General features: G+C 45.2%; 1 protein-coding gene across 1 annotated transcript; it reads left to right on the plus strand.

The window, feature by feature from the left end:
- Positions 1-271: 271 nt before the first annotated feature.
- Positions 272-6,166, plus strand: LOC119362132 (vacuolar protein-sorting-associated protein 33 homolog). The gene is made up of 10 exons (XM_037627332.1): positions 272-451; positions 1,321-1,401; positions 1,613-1,807; positions 3,240-3,350; positions 3,425-3,490; positions 3,789-3,896; positions 3,981-4,025; positions 4,207-4,263; positions 5,850-5,944; positions 6,121-6,166. Exons 3-10 carry the CDS (start codon positions 1,706-1,708, stop codon positions 6,140-6,142), a joined length of 606 nt encoding a protein of 201 aa, XP_037483229.1. The 5' UTR covers positions 272-451; positions 1,321-1,401; positions 1,613-1,705; the 3' UTR covers positions 6,143-6,166.
- The last annotated feature ends 7,810 nt before the right edge of the window (positions 6,167-13,976 follow it).

Below are 13,976 nucleotides of genomic sequence, written 5' to 3' on the forward strand. Positions count from 1 at the left end.
CCTAGAAACCGAGAATACTGTGGCGAGACAAGCAAGGAAAAAAAGCACGAGCGAGCAATGACAGAGAGAGCTGTAGCTAGCTGGCAGCGATTGGGCCATGGCCCGTGAGCCTGGGAATTTCGAGATCCCGAGAAAAAAAACGTGGGAGTTTCGTTCGTGGGCTGCAAACAGGCTGCCTGCCGTGGGAGTTCCGTTCCCTCCGCAGCCCAGGCTCGCTCTCCTCGCCCGCTAGCCTCCTCCCCCGCCGGCGCTCCGCCCTCCCCCCGCCGGCCGCTCTCCGCCCCCCTGCAGCACCTCCACCACCCGTCCCATCCCTTCCTTCCCCCCTTCCCGCGCGTTCCCGTCCCCGACCCGCCTCGCCGCCGTCGACTTGACGGCCCCAGCTCGCCGCCGCCCGCGAAGGCGACGACCGGCAGCAGCGGCCCGAATCGAGGGGCGAGGGCCCTCTCAGGTGAGATTCCCTCTCTCAAGTGTCGTGCCCCACGCCTCTGGTTAGCTCCCCGATTTGGACGATCCCGGGGTTTGATGCGTGCTGCAATTTATTTGGGGATGGATCTGGGACGATGGATTTACCGCCGCAGGAGATGGATGGTGGCTTCCGCGCTGCCCACCGTGCTCCCAGCGGGCGAGTCCCACAAAATTGCATCTCATACCAACCAACCTGAGCGAATGACGAATAGTTGACACTGTGTGTGAATGAATCAACCTTACATCGCTCGTGCCATGCTAGCAAATTTTCTGTAGGCAATTTGGATTCATGTCAAGTGTATGCCATGTGCATGAACATTAGCCTCATATGAGTATGCTGTTTTTTTTTTTTAATTTTTTCTTAGATTTTCTGGGCAGTTCAAGCTTTTGGCCTTTGGAACGCAACAATGCTATTCCAAACCTTAGGTCTGTTATTACTTGTTCCAACTTTTCTAGTTCTGTAGTTTGCTTCTGTGTGTGAACTATAGCTGCATTGGGATGTTCTGTTAGTGGATTAGTGGATGGTTTTGATGTTAATTACTTCACTTCATTGAGCAGAATGGATGCCATCTATAAGTTGCGAACATCATGTGTAATACTTTTCATCCCCCCCTTTTAGGAGTTTTCCTCTATATTTTGCCACTGTCGCTGTTTTTCGACATGCTATCTAATTACTCACATATGCATGCTTCTTTGTGTTAAGAAGAACATCTTTTTGATGTATTCCTGAAATATGAAGGTGTTGGGAACTTCTCAGCATAATCAAGAGTGTGTGTTTCTGCTCCTGCACTCCCTATTGCAATCTTATGTACTTTTGTTGACATTGAAGAGTTTGAATTCCTTGTGTATCAGATTAGGGGGAAGAAATGTCTGGTCATTGATCCGAAGCTTGCGGGCACCCTCTTGCTGATCCTGCAGACCTCGGTGCTAAAGGTTTGGTGATAGACTCTGGATTTGCTGCCAATAAGCGATACGTTTCATGTCCCTAACTAATATCTTAATACATAATTTAGACTTTGGGAATGTGCCATGGGAATATTCCTTCAACTACCTTTCATACATAAGCAGAAGAGTAAAGCCACGTTGCAGTTACTTTCTTTGTTTCAACTTGGATAGCTCAGACTTGTTTTTTTATGTTGATTAGGAATATGGCACGGAGCTGCGGATCCTCTCGGCTGACCCTCTGCGGACGGAATGCCCCAAAGTGGTGTATCTTGTTCGCTCCCAGTTGAACTTCATGAAATTTGTAGCTAATCAAATTAAGAATAACGAATCCAAAGGGCTCCATAGGGAATACCACCTCTATTTTGTACCACGCCGTATAGTTGCCTGTGAGAAGGTATTTTGGTTTCTGTATATATTATTTCCATTAATGTACATGCATGTTCTATTATGTTGTTTGGACTTATAATTCTAGTATGGTAGAATAGTTTGTGAGACTCATGCGATATTCGATAATTATAGACCTCATTACAATAAGAGATGACTCGAACACAATCACCATTGTCCTGTATGGATGGCATGTGTGTACTGTGGAATTTATTGATCTCATACATTACTACTGCACAGAAAGAATGGAATTCCATCTTGTATGGGTGAAATCTGCACTAGTAGATATCATAATTATAGTTAAGCTTTGTTTGACTAGGTTTTTGAAGTTGGCAAGACGGAATCAGTCCTTCAGAGTATTCCCGAGTGTATTCCTATAGTTCTTAGCCCAATAGGTTTATTAGACATGATGCCAATGACAGGTATTAACTGAACACGTGTTGACATGACAGGTATTAACTTCATGACCTTATGTACTAAAATGTTGACATGACAGGTATTAACTGAACACGTGTTCTTTTCATTGCTCATGATGCTTGCCAGGCCTGAAATGTTTTTCCAATCTGAACACCACAAATCTTTGCATTATTTCTTCCCAAATACAGTTTTATCCATACCAGTGACATGTACCGTAGTTACCGTAGGATGGAACTTATGTTACAGATTGTTCATATAATATTTCTTTACAATCTGAATGAGCTTCTCAAGGATTTCAGCTTGCCTGCTGCTTCACTGTTATATAAAGCTGATGCCCTTTTACTTTAATTCGTGACCCATTGGCTGTGTTGTTTTGACAATTAAAATTAAGAAGCTTGAGCTTGCATTTACACTAAGTCATAATGCTGGCTATGATCTTCTAGTCTAAACTAGCGATAAAATATTTCAATTTCTCTTGAACTTCGTCACCATTGTTTGGTATTTATAAAGGAGTACCGAATTTGACTAGCCAGAAGAGGATCCAGGAGTGCTAACTATTTTTATGTATAATAAAATAAATAAATTCTAACCTATCTTTCGTAATCTCCCCTGAATTTCATGTGTCTGCAATGCTAATGGCCAAACAATTGTAAATCATAATTCAATATAGATTTTTTCCGAGTTGTAATATTTGTTGAGGAATAAATAAACGTTTACAAATTGGCAAACACATCATTCATAGCCTGTATGCAATTATTATACCATTTACATACTTTCAGGTGCCAAAAAATTATACTGTCCTGTTGTTTTGATGATTGGTAGACATTTTCCTTTTTATAGTAGTAATCTTATCCTGGCAAGTTTTTCTTCCCCTTAACTCGCGGATGCCCAAACACATGCTTAGCTATTGTTCTCAAAATTTTGTGAGCTAGGAGCCTAGGACACATGAATCCAGGAATCCACTCCATAAATTCTCTTTGCACTAAGGCATCTTCAATTTAATTCTCTTTTTTTTTGCTGCACAGATTCTGGAGGAAGAGAAAGTTCATCAAAAGTTGACAATCGGAGAATATCCCTTGTATCTAGTTCCTTTGGACGAGGATGTCCTTTCTTTGGAGCTTGACTATTCCTTGCAGGTACAGCTACATAATTGGTGTAGCATGTTTTTCTAACATTTTATGGGCCTCATTGGAGCATTTGTGATTTTCAGGAATGCCTTATTGAAGGATATACAAGTTCTGTCTGGCATGTTGCAAAAGCTATCCATAAGTTAGAGGTATGTATGTATGTCTTCCCTTCCTGTGTTTGGAGTGTTCTGTACTTGAAACAATGATTACTCCATTTGTGATTCATTAGTTTATGGCCGAAATATTGTTATGGGTAGACTAAGTTGCGATCGACCACTATACTTGACGTTTGCATATTACTTACTAACTCTGCATCTGCAATCTCACAAGTTTTTTGACACAATCTTTCGTTTACTAGAAAGCCTACCACCCTATTTCAATGCGGGAAACTGGCTTCCATCAAATTCATAAAGTGTTGCTCTTACGCGTATAAGGTTTCTTTTCCAGTTTGCTTTCGGGGTTATCCCCAATATTAGAGCCAAGGGTGTAGCATCAACCAAAGCTGCAGAATTGCTGAACCATATGCAACTTGAAGACCCAGTCAGCATGGATAATGTAATGCCATTTTTTTTCAACCTTTCATGACTCAGTTCTCTAAATTCAGCTGATTGCCTAATTTTAACTTTATGGTGCTTTTAGATGGGGATTCCAGAGATAGACACCGTTATTTTGCTAGACAGAGAGGTAATTTTCAGTTGCACACTTTGTGATTATTTCTTGCTTTTCTCAGCATATATGAACCTTTTCACTGTTTTTTAAGTGATCAAAGTTTTATAAATTATAGTGATCTTAGGTGTGAATGTGTGATATATTTTCTATTGATGTCTTCTGCTTTTCTGGAATGCATCTTCTTTTATTCATTCAGGTGGATATGGTGACACCAATGTGCTCTCAGCTAACGTATGAAGGTCTATTAGATGAGGTAGGCTATGAAGTTTTTGATACTGGCATTACTTATAAGTCACAAGTGTTTGATCTATCAGCTTTCTCTGTTGAATCTTGATTGATAACATGTGAACGTATGACTCTTCGAGCTAGCATGTTCCTGGCTTTCTAGTATTGCTTTCTCTTATGTTGGGGTTGATGCGAAACGCCACACAGTTTGTGTTCCTTTGCCAGTCAAAATAAGACATTTTTATTGCCACCTCCATCTTTGTTGTGGCTCCTCCACCAGATCATGCATGCAGCAGTGTAGGCCTTGTAATGAATTCAGCAGTATGTATGTTGTGAACCACAGTACTCAACGGGGTAAACACCGCCGGAGAGTGTCCAAATGGAGTCGGCCTGATTGGGGAAGCGATTAGATCATAGGTGGGAGATACATTTGGGAAGGAATAGATTGATTTCTCATTAATTGTTTGGATGGGAAGATATCAGACCTGGTTGCTGGCTATATACTAACAAACCCAATCTCTAATTGGTAACTATCTACTCTATGCATAACTGCGTGATAGCTATCTACACTTAGCTGATACATACGGCTGTTGCCATCCACCCTAGTGTCGCAGCCGTCCGGCTGTAGTCCCCAGGTCCATACCTCCCTGATCTCTACCAATGACATGTAGTAAATTTTAAAAACCATAGAGTTGCAGATGGAAATCACAGGATGCCACCAAAGGCCACCTAAAACTCTGGTCGTTACTTGGTAATGGTTCCTTGAGCCTTCATGTTTACTACCCTAGTTCCAAAATAGATGTCATTTTAAAATGTATGCAGTCAAACTGTTGTGGATTTGACAACTAATATACACTAAAGTTGTTTAGACTGGCCTTTGTTGGTGGATTTCTTTATCAAATAATTTTTGAGATAATGTGGTCAAAGGTGTATACTGAACTGTATGCCAGAAACATCTACCCTGGATGGAGGGGGTCCTACACATTATTGTTGTCCTAATCGATGACTGATTTGTCATTTAATATTGGTCTATCCAGATGGCTACTGGAGTTGAGCTGCATACAGAATGTCGTATCCTGACTGAACTAACTGTGATAATATCTAGCTTTTAAGTAATGTCCACCTTGCTTTGGATTGTTGTCTTGAACAGGAGATGTGAAATGCAAGTAGATACTTCCCCTATGTACTCTTTTACCCTCCTAGTTTGCTAGGTTATATGCATTGCAATGATAGCAGTGATCATACTAGTTTTAATTGTGTTAGAACGAGCAGGGTGCAATGACATTTTGGTAAATGGTGAACTCGTTAATCTTAGACCAAGTGGAAACGCCTATGCAGCTGCATACTTATACTTGTCTTTGCAGCAGGGTGTTGCTTAAGATTTTAGTTCATTGGCTGGGTTGCTCTCGGTTTTATCAGTATTGTTTGTATGATTCTGGAGCAACATTAACCCAGGTGTATCCGCTGCATGAATGGCAGTTGTGCGATGTTTATTGCGTAAATCAATGCAACCAAAATGAACTGAATTTCTACCATCCTGCCATTGCATTTCCATTACAAATCTAAATTTAAAGTAGCTTTAAATGAATCATGCGATTATGTTTTATTCGACAGATGTTGGAAATTCATAATGGATCTGTGGAAGTTGATGCCAGCATTATGGGTGCTCAACAAGATGGAAAAAAGGTCAAGGTTCCACTCAATTCAAGGTAAACTATCCTTGGTATGTACTATCTGGGAAAACAAACAATGAACACTGTTATAACGATGTGGGGTGTAACATTTTTGTGTGTGCAAGAATTGTTGCTTTGCTGTTTGGAAGCTTCCTCTATACGTGTATATTATTGCCATTTTCATTCCACGATATTGGTTTTAATCTTTTTAGTGCATTTCTGAAGACTCGATGATGGAGATCATGATGATGGAGATCATGGTGTCATGCCGGTGACGATGATGATCATGGAGCCTCGAAGATGGAGATCAAAAGGAGCAAAATGATATTGGCCATATCATGTCATTTTTTGATTGCATGTGATGTTTATCATGTTTATGCATCTTATTTGCTTAGAACAACGGTAGTAAATAAGATGACCCCTCATTAAAATTTCAAGAAAGTGTTCCCCCTAACTGTGCACCGTTGTGAAAGTTCGTCGTTTCGAAGCACCACGTGATGATCGGGTGTGATAGATTCTAACGTTCACATACAACGGGTGTAAGCCAGATTTACACACGCGAAACACTTAGGTTGACTTGGCGAGCCTAGCATGTATAGACATGGCCTCGGAACACAAGAGACCGAAAGGTCGAGTATGAGTTGTATAGTGGATACAACCGACATGAAGATGTTCACCTATGATGACTAGTCCGTCTCACGTGATGATCGGACACGGCCTAGTTGATTCGGATCATGTAATCACTTAGATGACTAGAGGGATGTCTATCTGAGTGGGAGTTCATAAGATGGACTTAATTATCCTGAACATAGTCAAAAGATTCTTGCAAATTATGTCGTAGCTCGCGCTTTAGTTCTACTATTTTAGATATGTTCCTAGAGAAAATATAGTTGAAAGTTGACAGTAGCGATTATGCGGACAGTAGAAAGCTTATGTCCTTAATGCACCGCTCAGTGTGCTGAACCCAAAACGTCGTCTGTGGATGTTGCGAACATCGGACATACACGCTTTGATAACTACGTGATAGTTCAGTTAAACGGTTTAGAGTTGAGGCACCAAAGACGTTTTTGAAACATCGCGGAACATGTGAGATGTTTCGAGGGCTGAAATTGGGATTTCAGGCTCGTGCCCACGTCAAGAGGTATAAGACCTCCGACAATTTTCTTAGCCTGCAAACTAAGGGAGAAAAGCTCAAAGCTTGTGCTCAGATTGTCTGAGTGCAACAATCACTTGAATCGAGTGGGAGTTGATCTTCCAGATGAGATAGTGATGTTTCTCCAAAGTCATTGCCACCAAGCTGTTAGAGCTTCGTGATGAACTATAACATATCAGGGATAGATATGATGATCCTTGAGGTATTCGCGATGTTTGACACCGCGAAAGTAAAAATCGAGAAGAAGCATCAATTGTTGATGGTTGGTGGAACCACTAGTTTCAAGAAGGGCAAGGACAAGAAAGTATACTTCATGAAACGGCAAATCAGTTGCTGCTCTAGTGAAGAAACCCAAGGTTGAACCCAAACCCGAGACTAAATGCTTCTGTAATAAGGGGAACAACCACTGGAGCAGAATTACCCTAGATACTTGGTAGATGAGAAGGCTGGCAAGGTCGATAGAAGTATATTGGATATACATTATGTTAATGTGTACTTTACTAGTACTCCTAGTAGCACCAGGGTATTAGATACTGGTTCGGTTGCTAAGTGTTAGTAACTCGAAATAAAAGGTTGCGGAATAAACGGAGACTAGCTAAAGGTGAGCTGACGATATGTGTTGGAAGTGTTTTCCAATCTTGATGTGATCAAGCATCACACGCTCCCTCTACCATCGAGATTGGCGTTAAACCTAAATAATTGTTATTTGGTGTTTGCGTTGAGCATAGACATGATTGGATTATGTCTATCGCAATATGGTTATTCATTTAAGGAGAATAATGGTTACTCTGTTTATTTGACTAATGCCTTCAATGGTCTTGCACCTAAAATGAATGGTTTTATTAAATCTCGATCGTAGTGATACACATTTTCATGCCAAAAGATATAAGATAGTAATGATAGTACCACTTACTTGTGGCACTGCCATGTAAGTCATATTGGTATAAAATGCATGAAGAAGCTCCATGTTGATGGATCTTTGGACTCACTCGTTTTTGAAAAGATTGAGACATGTGAACCATGTCTATTGGTATATACGCATGAAGAAACTCCATGCGGATGGACCGTTTGGGCTCACTTGATATTGAATCACTTGAGACATGCAAATCATACCACATGGGCAAGATGACTGAAAGCCTCGTTTTCAATAAAATTGAACAAGAAAGCAACTTGTTGGAAGTAACACATTTTGATGTGTGCAGTCCAATGAGTGCTGAGGCACGCAGTGGATATCGTTTTGTTCTTACTTCACAGATAATTTGAGTAGATACTGAGTATATTTACTTGATGAAACACAAGTCTGAATTATTGAATGGTTCAAGTAATTTCAGAGTGAAGTTGAAGATCATCGTGACAAGAAGATAAAATGTCTATGATATGATCATAGAGATGAGTATCTGAGTTACGAGCTTTGGCACGCAATTAAGACATTGTGGAAATTGTTTCACAATTAATACCGCCTGGAACACCATAGTGTGATGGTGTGTCCGAACATCATAGTTGCACCCTATTGGATATGGTGCGTACCATGATGTCTCTTATCGAATTACCACTATCGTTCATGGGTTAGGCATTAGAGACAACCACACTCACTTTAATAGGGCACCACATAATTCCGTTGAGACGACACCGTTTGAACTATGGTTTGGAGAAACCTAAGTTGTCGTTTCTTAAAAGTTTGGGGCTGCGACGCTTATGTGAAAAGGTTTCAGGTTGATAAGCTCAAACCCAAAGCGGATAAAATGCATCTTCATAGGACACCCAAAACAGTTCGGTATACCTCCTAATTCAGATAGCGTAGGAATGCTTTGGGTGTACCAAACGTCACAACGTAACTAGGTGGCTATAAAGGTACACTACGGGTATCTCCGAAAGTGTCTGTTGGGTTGGCACGAATCAAGACTGGGATTTGTCACTCCGTGTGACGGAGAGGTATCTCTGGGCCCACTCGGTAGGACATCATCATAATGTGCACAATGTGACCAAGGGGTTGATCACGGGATTATGTGTTACGGAATGAGTAAAGAGACTTGCTGGTAACGAGATTGAACAAGGTATCGGGATACCGACGATCGAATCTCGGGCAAGTACTATACTGCTAGACAAAGGGAATTGAATACAGGATTGATTGAATCCTCGACATCGTGGTTCATCCGATGAGATCATCGTGGAACATGTGGGAGCCAACATGGGTATCCAGATCCCGCTGTTGGTTATTGGCCGGAGAGTTGTCTCGGTCATGTCTGCATGGTTCCCGAACCCGTAGGGTCTACACACTTAAGGTTCGGTGATGCTAGAGTTGTTATGGGAATTAGTGTGCAGTTACCGAATGTTGTTCGGAGTCCCGGATGAGATCCCGTACGTCACGAGGAGTTCCGGAATGGTCCGGAGGTAAAGATTTATATATGGGAAGTCCTATTTTGGCCACCGGAAAATGTTCGGGATTTTTCGGTATTGTACCGGGAAGGTTCTAGAAGGTTCCGGAGTGGGGCCCACCTGCATGGGGGGACCCACATGAACGTGGGTAGTGGGGGCAAGGCCCCACACCCCTGGTCAAGGCGCACCAAGATCCCCCCTTAGAAGGAATAAGATCATATCCCAAAGGGATAAGATCAAGATCCCTAAAAAGGGGGGATAACAATCGGTGGGGAAGGAAATGATGTGATTTCTTTCCTCCCACCTTTGCCAACGCCCCAATGGACTTGGAGGGCAAGAAACCATCCCCCTCCACCCCTATATATAGTGGGGAGGCGCATGGGAGCTTCACCCTTACCCCTGGCGCAGCCCTCCCCCTCTCCAACTCCACCTCCACCTCAGTAGTGCTTGGCGAAGCCCTGCCGGAGAACTGCAAGCTCCACCACCACGCCGTCGTGCTGCCGGAGCTCTCCCTCAACTTCTCCTCTCCCCTTGATGGATCAAGAAGGAGGAGACGTCCCCGGGCTGTACGTGTGTTGAACGCGGAGGCGCCATCTGTTCGGTGTTAGATCGGATCTTCCGCGATTTGAATCACCGCGAGTATGACTCCCTCATCCGCGTTCTTGTAACGCTTCCACATCGCGATCTTCAAGGGTATGAAGATGCACTCCCCTTCCCTTGTTGCTAGATTACTCCATAGATTGATCTTGGTGCTGTGTAGAAAATTTTGAATTTCTGCTACGTTCCCCAACAGAAAGAGGCCGAGCTTGCGAAGGCCCTTGCGAGTATGAAAGACGCCAAGGCCGAAGCCGACAAGGCACAGCAGGAAATCCAGGCAGCCAGAAGATAACGGCGGGTAAGACATTCTTTATGCAAAGCAAACATGTGGAGGAGGCATTTCTTTTACTTACCTGACTTCAGAGCTCTCCAGGGGCATTCGCAGATCTGCCACGCAGCGTATCAGATGCCACAGAGTTCTACCGTGCCAAGGAGGGGAGCTCAACGGAGAAGCTATTCTGGTCCCAGTATGCTGGGGCCGAACACCCAATGCCTCTGAGTGACCAACTGAAGCAGTTGGTCGAACTCCACAGGGCGGCCGAAGTGGCTATGAAAGATTTCATAGTCCGGATGTGGCCTGGTGAGTCCCTGCCCACCAGCTACTTCGGCTGCCTGGATCCGAGTGGGTCCATCGGGGGGGACCTGAGGGGGGGAGGCGCCGACGTCGGTGAGGCCGGAGGCAGCAGAGACACCAACGTCGGGGACGAGGGGGCCATGGCCACTATGGGTAGGGCGCAAGGCGAACGCGGCGAAGATGCCGGAAGGACGAGGAGACTGACGCTAGAGATGTCGCTGAGTTCGGCCGAAGAGGAGGGAGAGGAGACAGGCAGCGCGGCGGGGGCGGCCTCGGTGGAGGGGGCTGTCGGTGTCAAATCGGCGGATCTCGGGTAGGGGGTCCCGAACTGTGCGTCTAAGGCTAATGGTAACAGGAGGCAGGGGACACGATGTTTTACCCAGGTTCGGGCCCTCTCGATGGAGGTAATACCCTACTTCCTGCTGGATTGATCTTGATGATATGAGTATTACAAGAGTTGATCTACCACGAGATCGTAGAGGCTAAAGCCTAGAAGCTAGCCTATGATTATGATTGTTGTTGTCCTATGAACTAAACCCTCTGGTTTATATAGACACCGGAGGGGGCTAGGGTTACACAGAGTTGGTTACAGAGAAGGAAATCTACATATCCGAATCGCCAAGCTTGTCTTCCACGCAAAGGAAAGTCCCACCCGGACACGGGACGAAGTCTTCAATCTTGAATCTTCATAGTCCAACAGTCCGGCCAAAGTATATAGTCTGGCTGTCCGAGGACCCCTTAATCCAGGACCCCCTCAGTAGCCCCTGAACCAGGCTTCAATGACGATGAGTCCGGCGCACAGATTGTATTCGACATTGCAAGGCGGGTTCCTTCTCCGAATACTCCATAGAAGATTTCGAACACAAGGATCGTGTCCGGCTCTGCAAAAACAAATTCCACATACCACCGTAGAGAGTACAATATTCCACAAATCTAATCTGCTGACAGCTTTTTATAGCATGACATCACACCACGGTCCGGTCATTATTCGAACCGTTTTTCACAACCAGCTACTGCACGTAATGCGAGGCGGTTTCCTTGATACGTCTTGTCGAAGCAGAGATCGTGTCCCGTTATCACGTGATTCCCATCAATACAGGTGTGGGTAACCCGACTGTGTTTGTTTAATATGACTCCTCGATTGCAGGCAAGTCCCAAACGGTCACGCGGGTGACGCTTGATATTCGTCCTCATTATAAGGGGGGCCAAGGCCGGTCCCTTTCTTCCCACGCTTGATCCTTCCCCTCCTGCACCTCGAGTTCCAACACCCAAGGCTCAAGCTAAAGCACTTCAGTCCTTCGACCAGGTCCGGATCCAATCTTCAAGGCCGGTGGATGGCCTCCTCCGTCACAGAGGAGGACATCCGGAAGCTTAGGGAGGCCGGGTATCTCACCGCTGAAATCCCGCATAGGCTGCCTGCTCAAGGGCAGGTCATCCCCACTCCCGAACCCAATGATAGTGTTGTATTTATTTCCCACTTCCTCCGAGGGCTAGGTTTTAGTCTCGATCCCTTCGTGAGGGGGCTTATGTTCTATTACGGGCTAGATTTCCATGATCTAGCTCCGGATTCCACCCTTCACATCTCGTCGTTTATCGTCGTGTGCGAAGCCTTTCTCTGCATTACCTCCCACTTCGGCCTGTGGCTCAAGACCTTCAATGTGAGGCCGAGGGTAATTGACGGGCGTCACGCAGAGTGCAGAGGTGCTATAATAAGCAAAGGCACCGACGCCCCATGGCCAAAAGGTTCTTTCGTAGAAACATCTGATTTATGGCAGCAAGAGTGGTTTTACATCACGGCTCCCCGAGGTACAAAGCGGTCGGCCGCTCCAGCATTCCGCTCGGGCCCTCGCCGCAACTGGCGTCATGGGTCAACAAGGGCCTTGATTGGGGGCCGATTAATGACGTGCTGACACTGCAAAGCCGCATCCGAGACCTCCTTAAGAGGGATGTCAGTCTTGTCAAGATAATGCAAGTGATGCTGGTTCGTCGAGTCCTGCCCTGCCAGTGTTGTCCTCTCCGTATGTTGGAGTTCAACCCGGAAGAACCGCGAACCATTCAACAACTCATTCCGCATGAGGCTCAAACAAATGTATGGGTCATTCTTCGGATCACGAATAAAGTGTCCGGACACCATCGAGGATGTGGGTCTTACTTGCAACCGCCCGGATACTCAAGTAAGAAATTCCGCTATCGAACACACCATCCTTTATGTTTATTATAACATCATTCTGAAAAATTGCTAACTGCCAGGACTGGCTAAGGAAGGCAGAGAGGATTAGGTGTTCGACCCCTCTTCCCGAAGGCTCGCCGAATCCTTTGTTGACCAGGATGCTTGAGCGCGCGCCGTATCAGGTTCCATCAGGAGAGGACGAGGGGAGGAATAGAGAAGCCACAAGTGGGCCTCATATTTTCAACATCCAAATTGGGGGAGTAAGCGCCTCCACGAAGGAGGATAATCGGGGAGGGGAACCTAAAATCCCCTCTCCTCAAGGTAAGAAAAGGGCCACCTCCGAAGATTTGGAAACGAAGGCTTCTAAACGAGGGAAGAAAACCACGCCCAGGGGCCCTGCCCCCGAGGGAGTTCTTGCCACACAATGCCCGCAAGGGGGCCAGCCCTCCACCGAGCCGTAAGTAAAAGAGTAATTTGGTAAATATACATTGTTTTGTCTCTGAGGATTAATGATCAAAACATATTTTGTCGCAGTCCGGCTCGTAGCCCATCTCCATAGAGTTCGTCTTCGGGGGATCTTCCTCCGGAGATGATGGAGAGCGAAATGCCTCCCTCGGCCTCCCTGTCACATGGGGCGGACGACCCTGAGATGTCGTCCCGGAGGATTTATGATCCGCCAAGGCCAGAAGTTGACACTTCGGCTGCTCAGAGTCTGGAATATCTGACTCCCAAAGAGAGCTTCAGGAGGAGTCCGGGATTGTCCGGCACACAGCCGGACACACTAATGGGCTTTCTGGAGCGAGCGGCCATCTCAGGGACACATCGTGCCTTAATGGGTACGGTGGTTGAGAGGATTTCATTCGCGAAAAGCGGTTTGAATGAATCTTTTACGAGTCTGCTGAGAGGCTTTAAGGTACGCAAAAAATGTATTTTTGATGGTACCGCAGATGCTAAGTGTGCTCTATATAGATAGTAGCCCCTGAGACTCTGGTTTCCATCAACGTGGCGAACAGAGGATCATAATCTCTGGTAATAAGCGCGCTGCTTTATGTGCAGGTGGCTGAGGGTCCGGCGGCCGATCGATCTGCTGATTTTGCCGAACTAAAGTGGCAGCTTGACGTGGCCGATGCTGACATTGCGCTGGTTAACAGGCGGCTTGACGAGGTCCAGGGTATGTATATTCGGCTTGTCAGCAAAT

This window comes from Triticum dicoccoides, chromosome 2B (assembly GCF_002162155.2).
Source record: "Triticum dicoccoides isolate Atlit2015 ecotype Zavitan chromosome 2B, WEW_v2.0, whole genome shotgun sequence".
Lineage (NCBI taxonomy): Eukaryota > Viridiplantae > Streptophyta > Magnoliopsida > Poales > Poaceae > Triticum > Triticum dicoccoides.

Excerpts from the sequence above, each read along its gene's own strand:
- LOC119362132 (XM_037627332.1), top strand. The coding sequence starts at position 1,706 with ATGAAATTTGTAGCTAATCAAATTAAGAATAACGAATCCAAAGGGCTC. Across the intron at positions 3,897-3,980 it reads ACCCAGTCAGCATGGATAAT|ATGGGGATTCCAGAGATAGA; the intron begins GTAATGCCATTT and ends TGGTGCTTTTAG. Across the intron at positions 5,945-6,120 it reads AAGGTTCCACTCAATTCAAG|TGCATTTCTGAAGACTCGAT; the intron begins GTAAACTATCCT and ends TAATCTTTTTAG.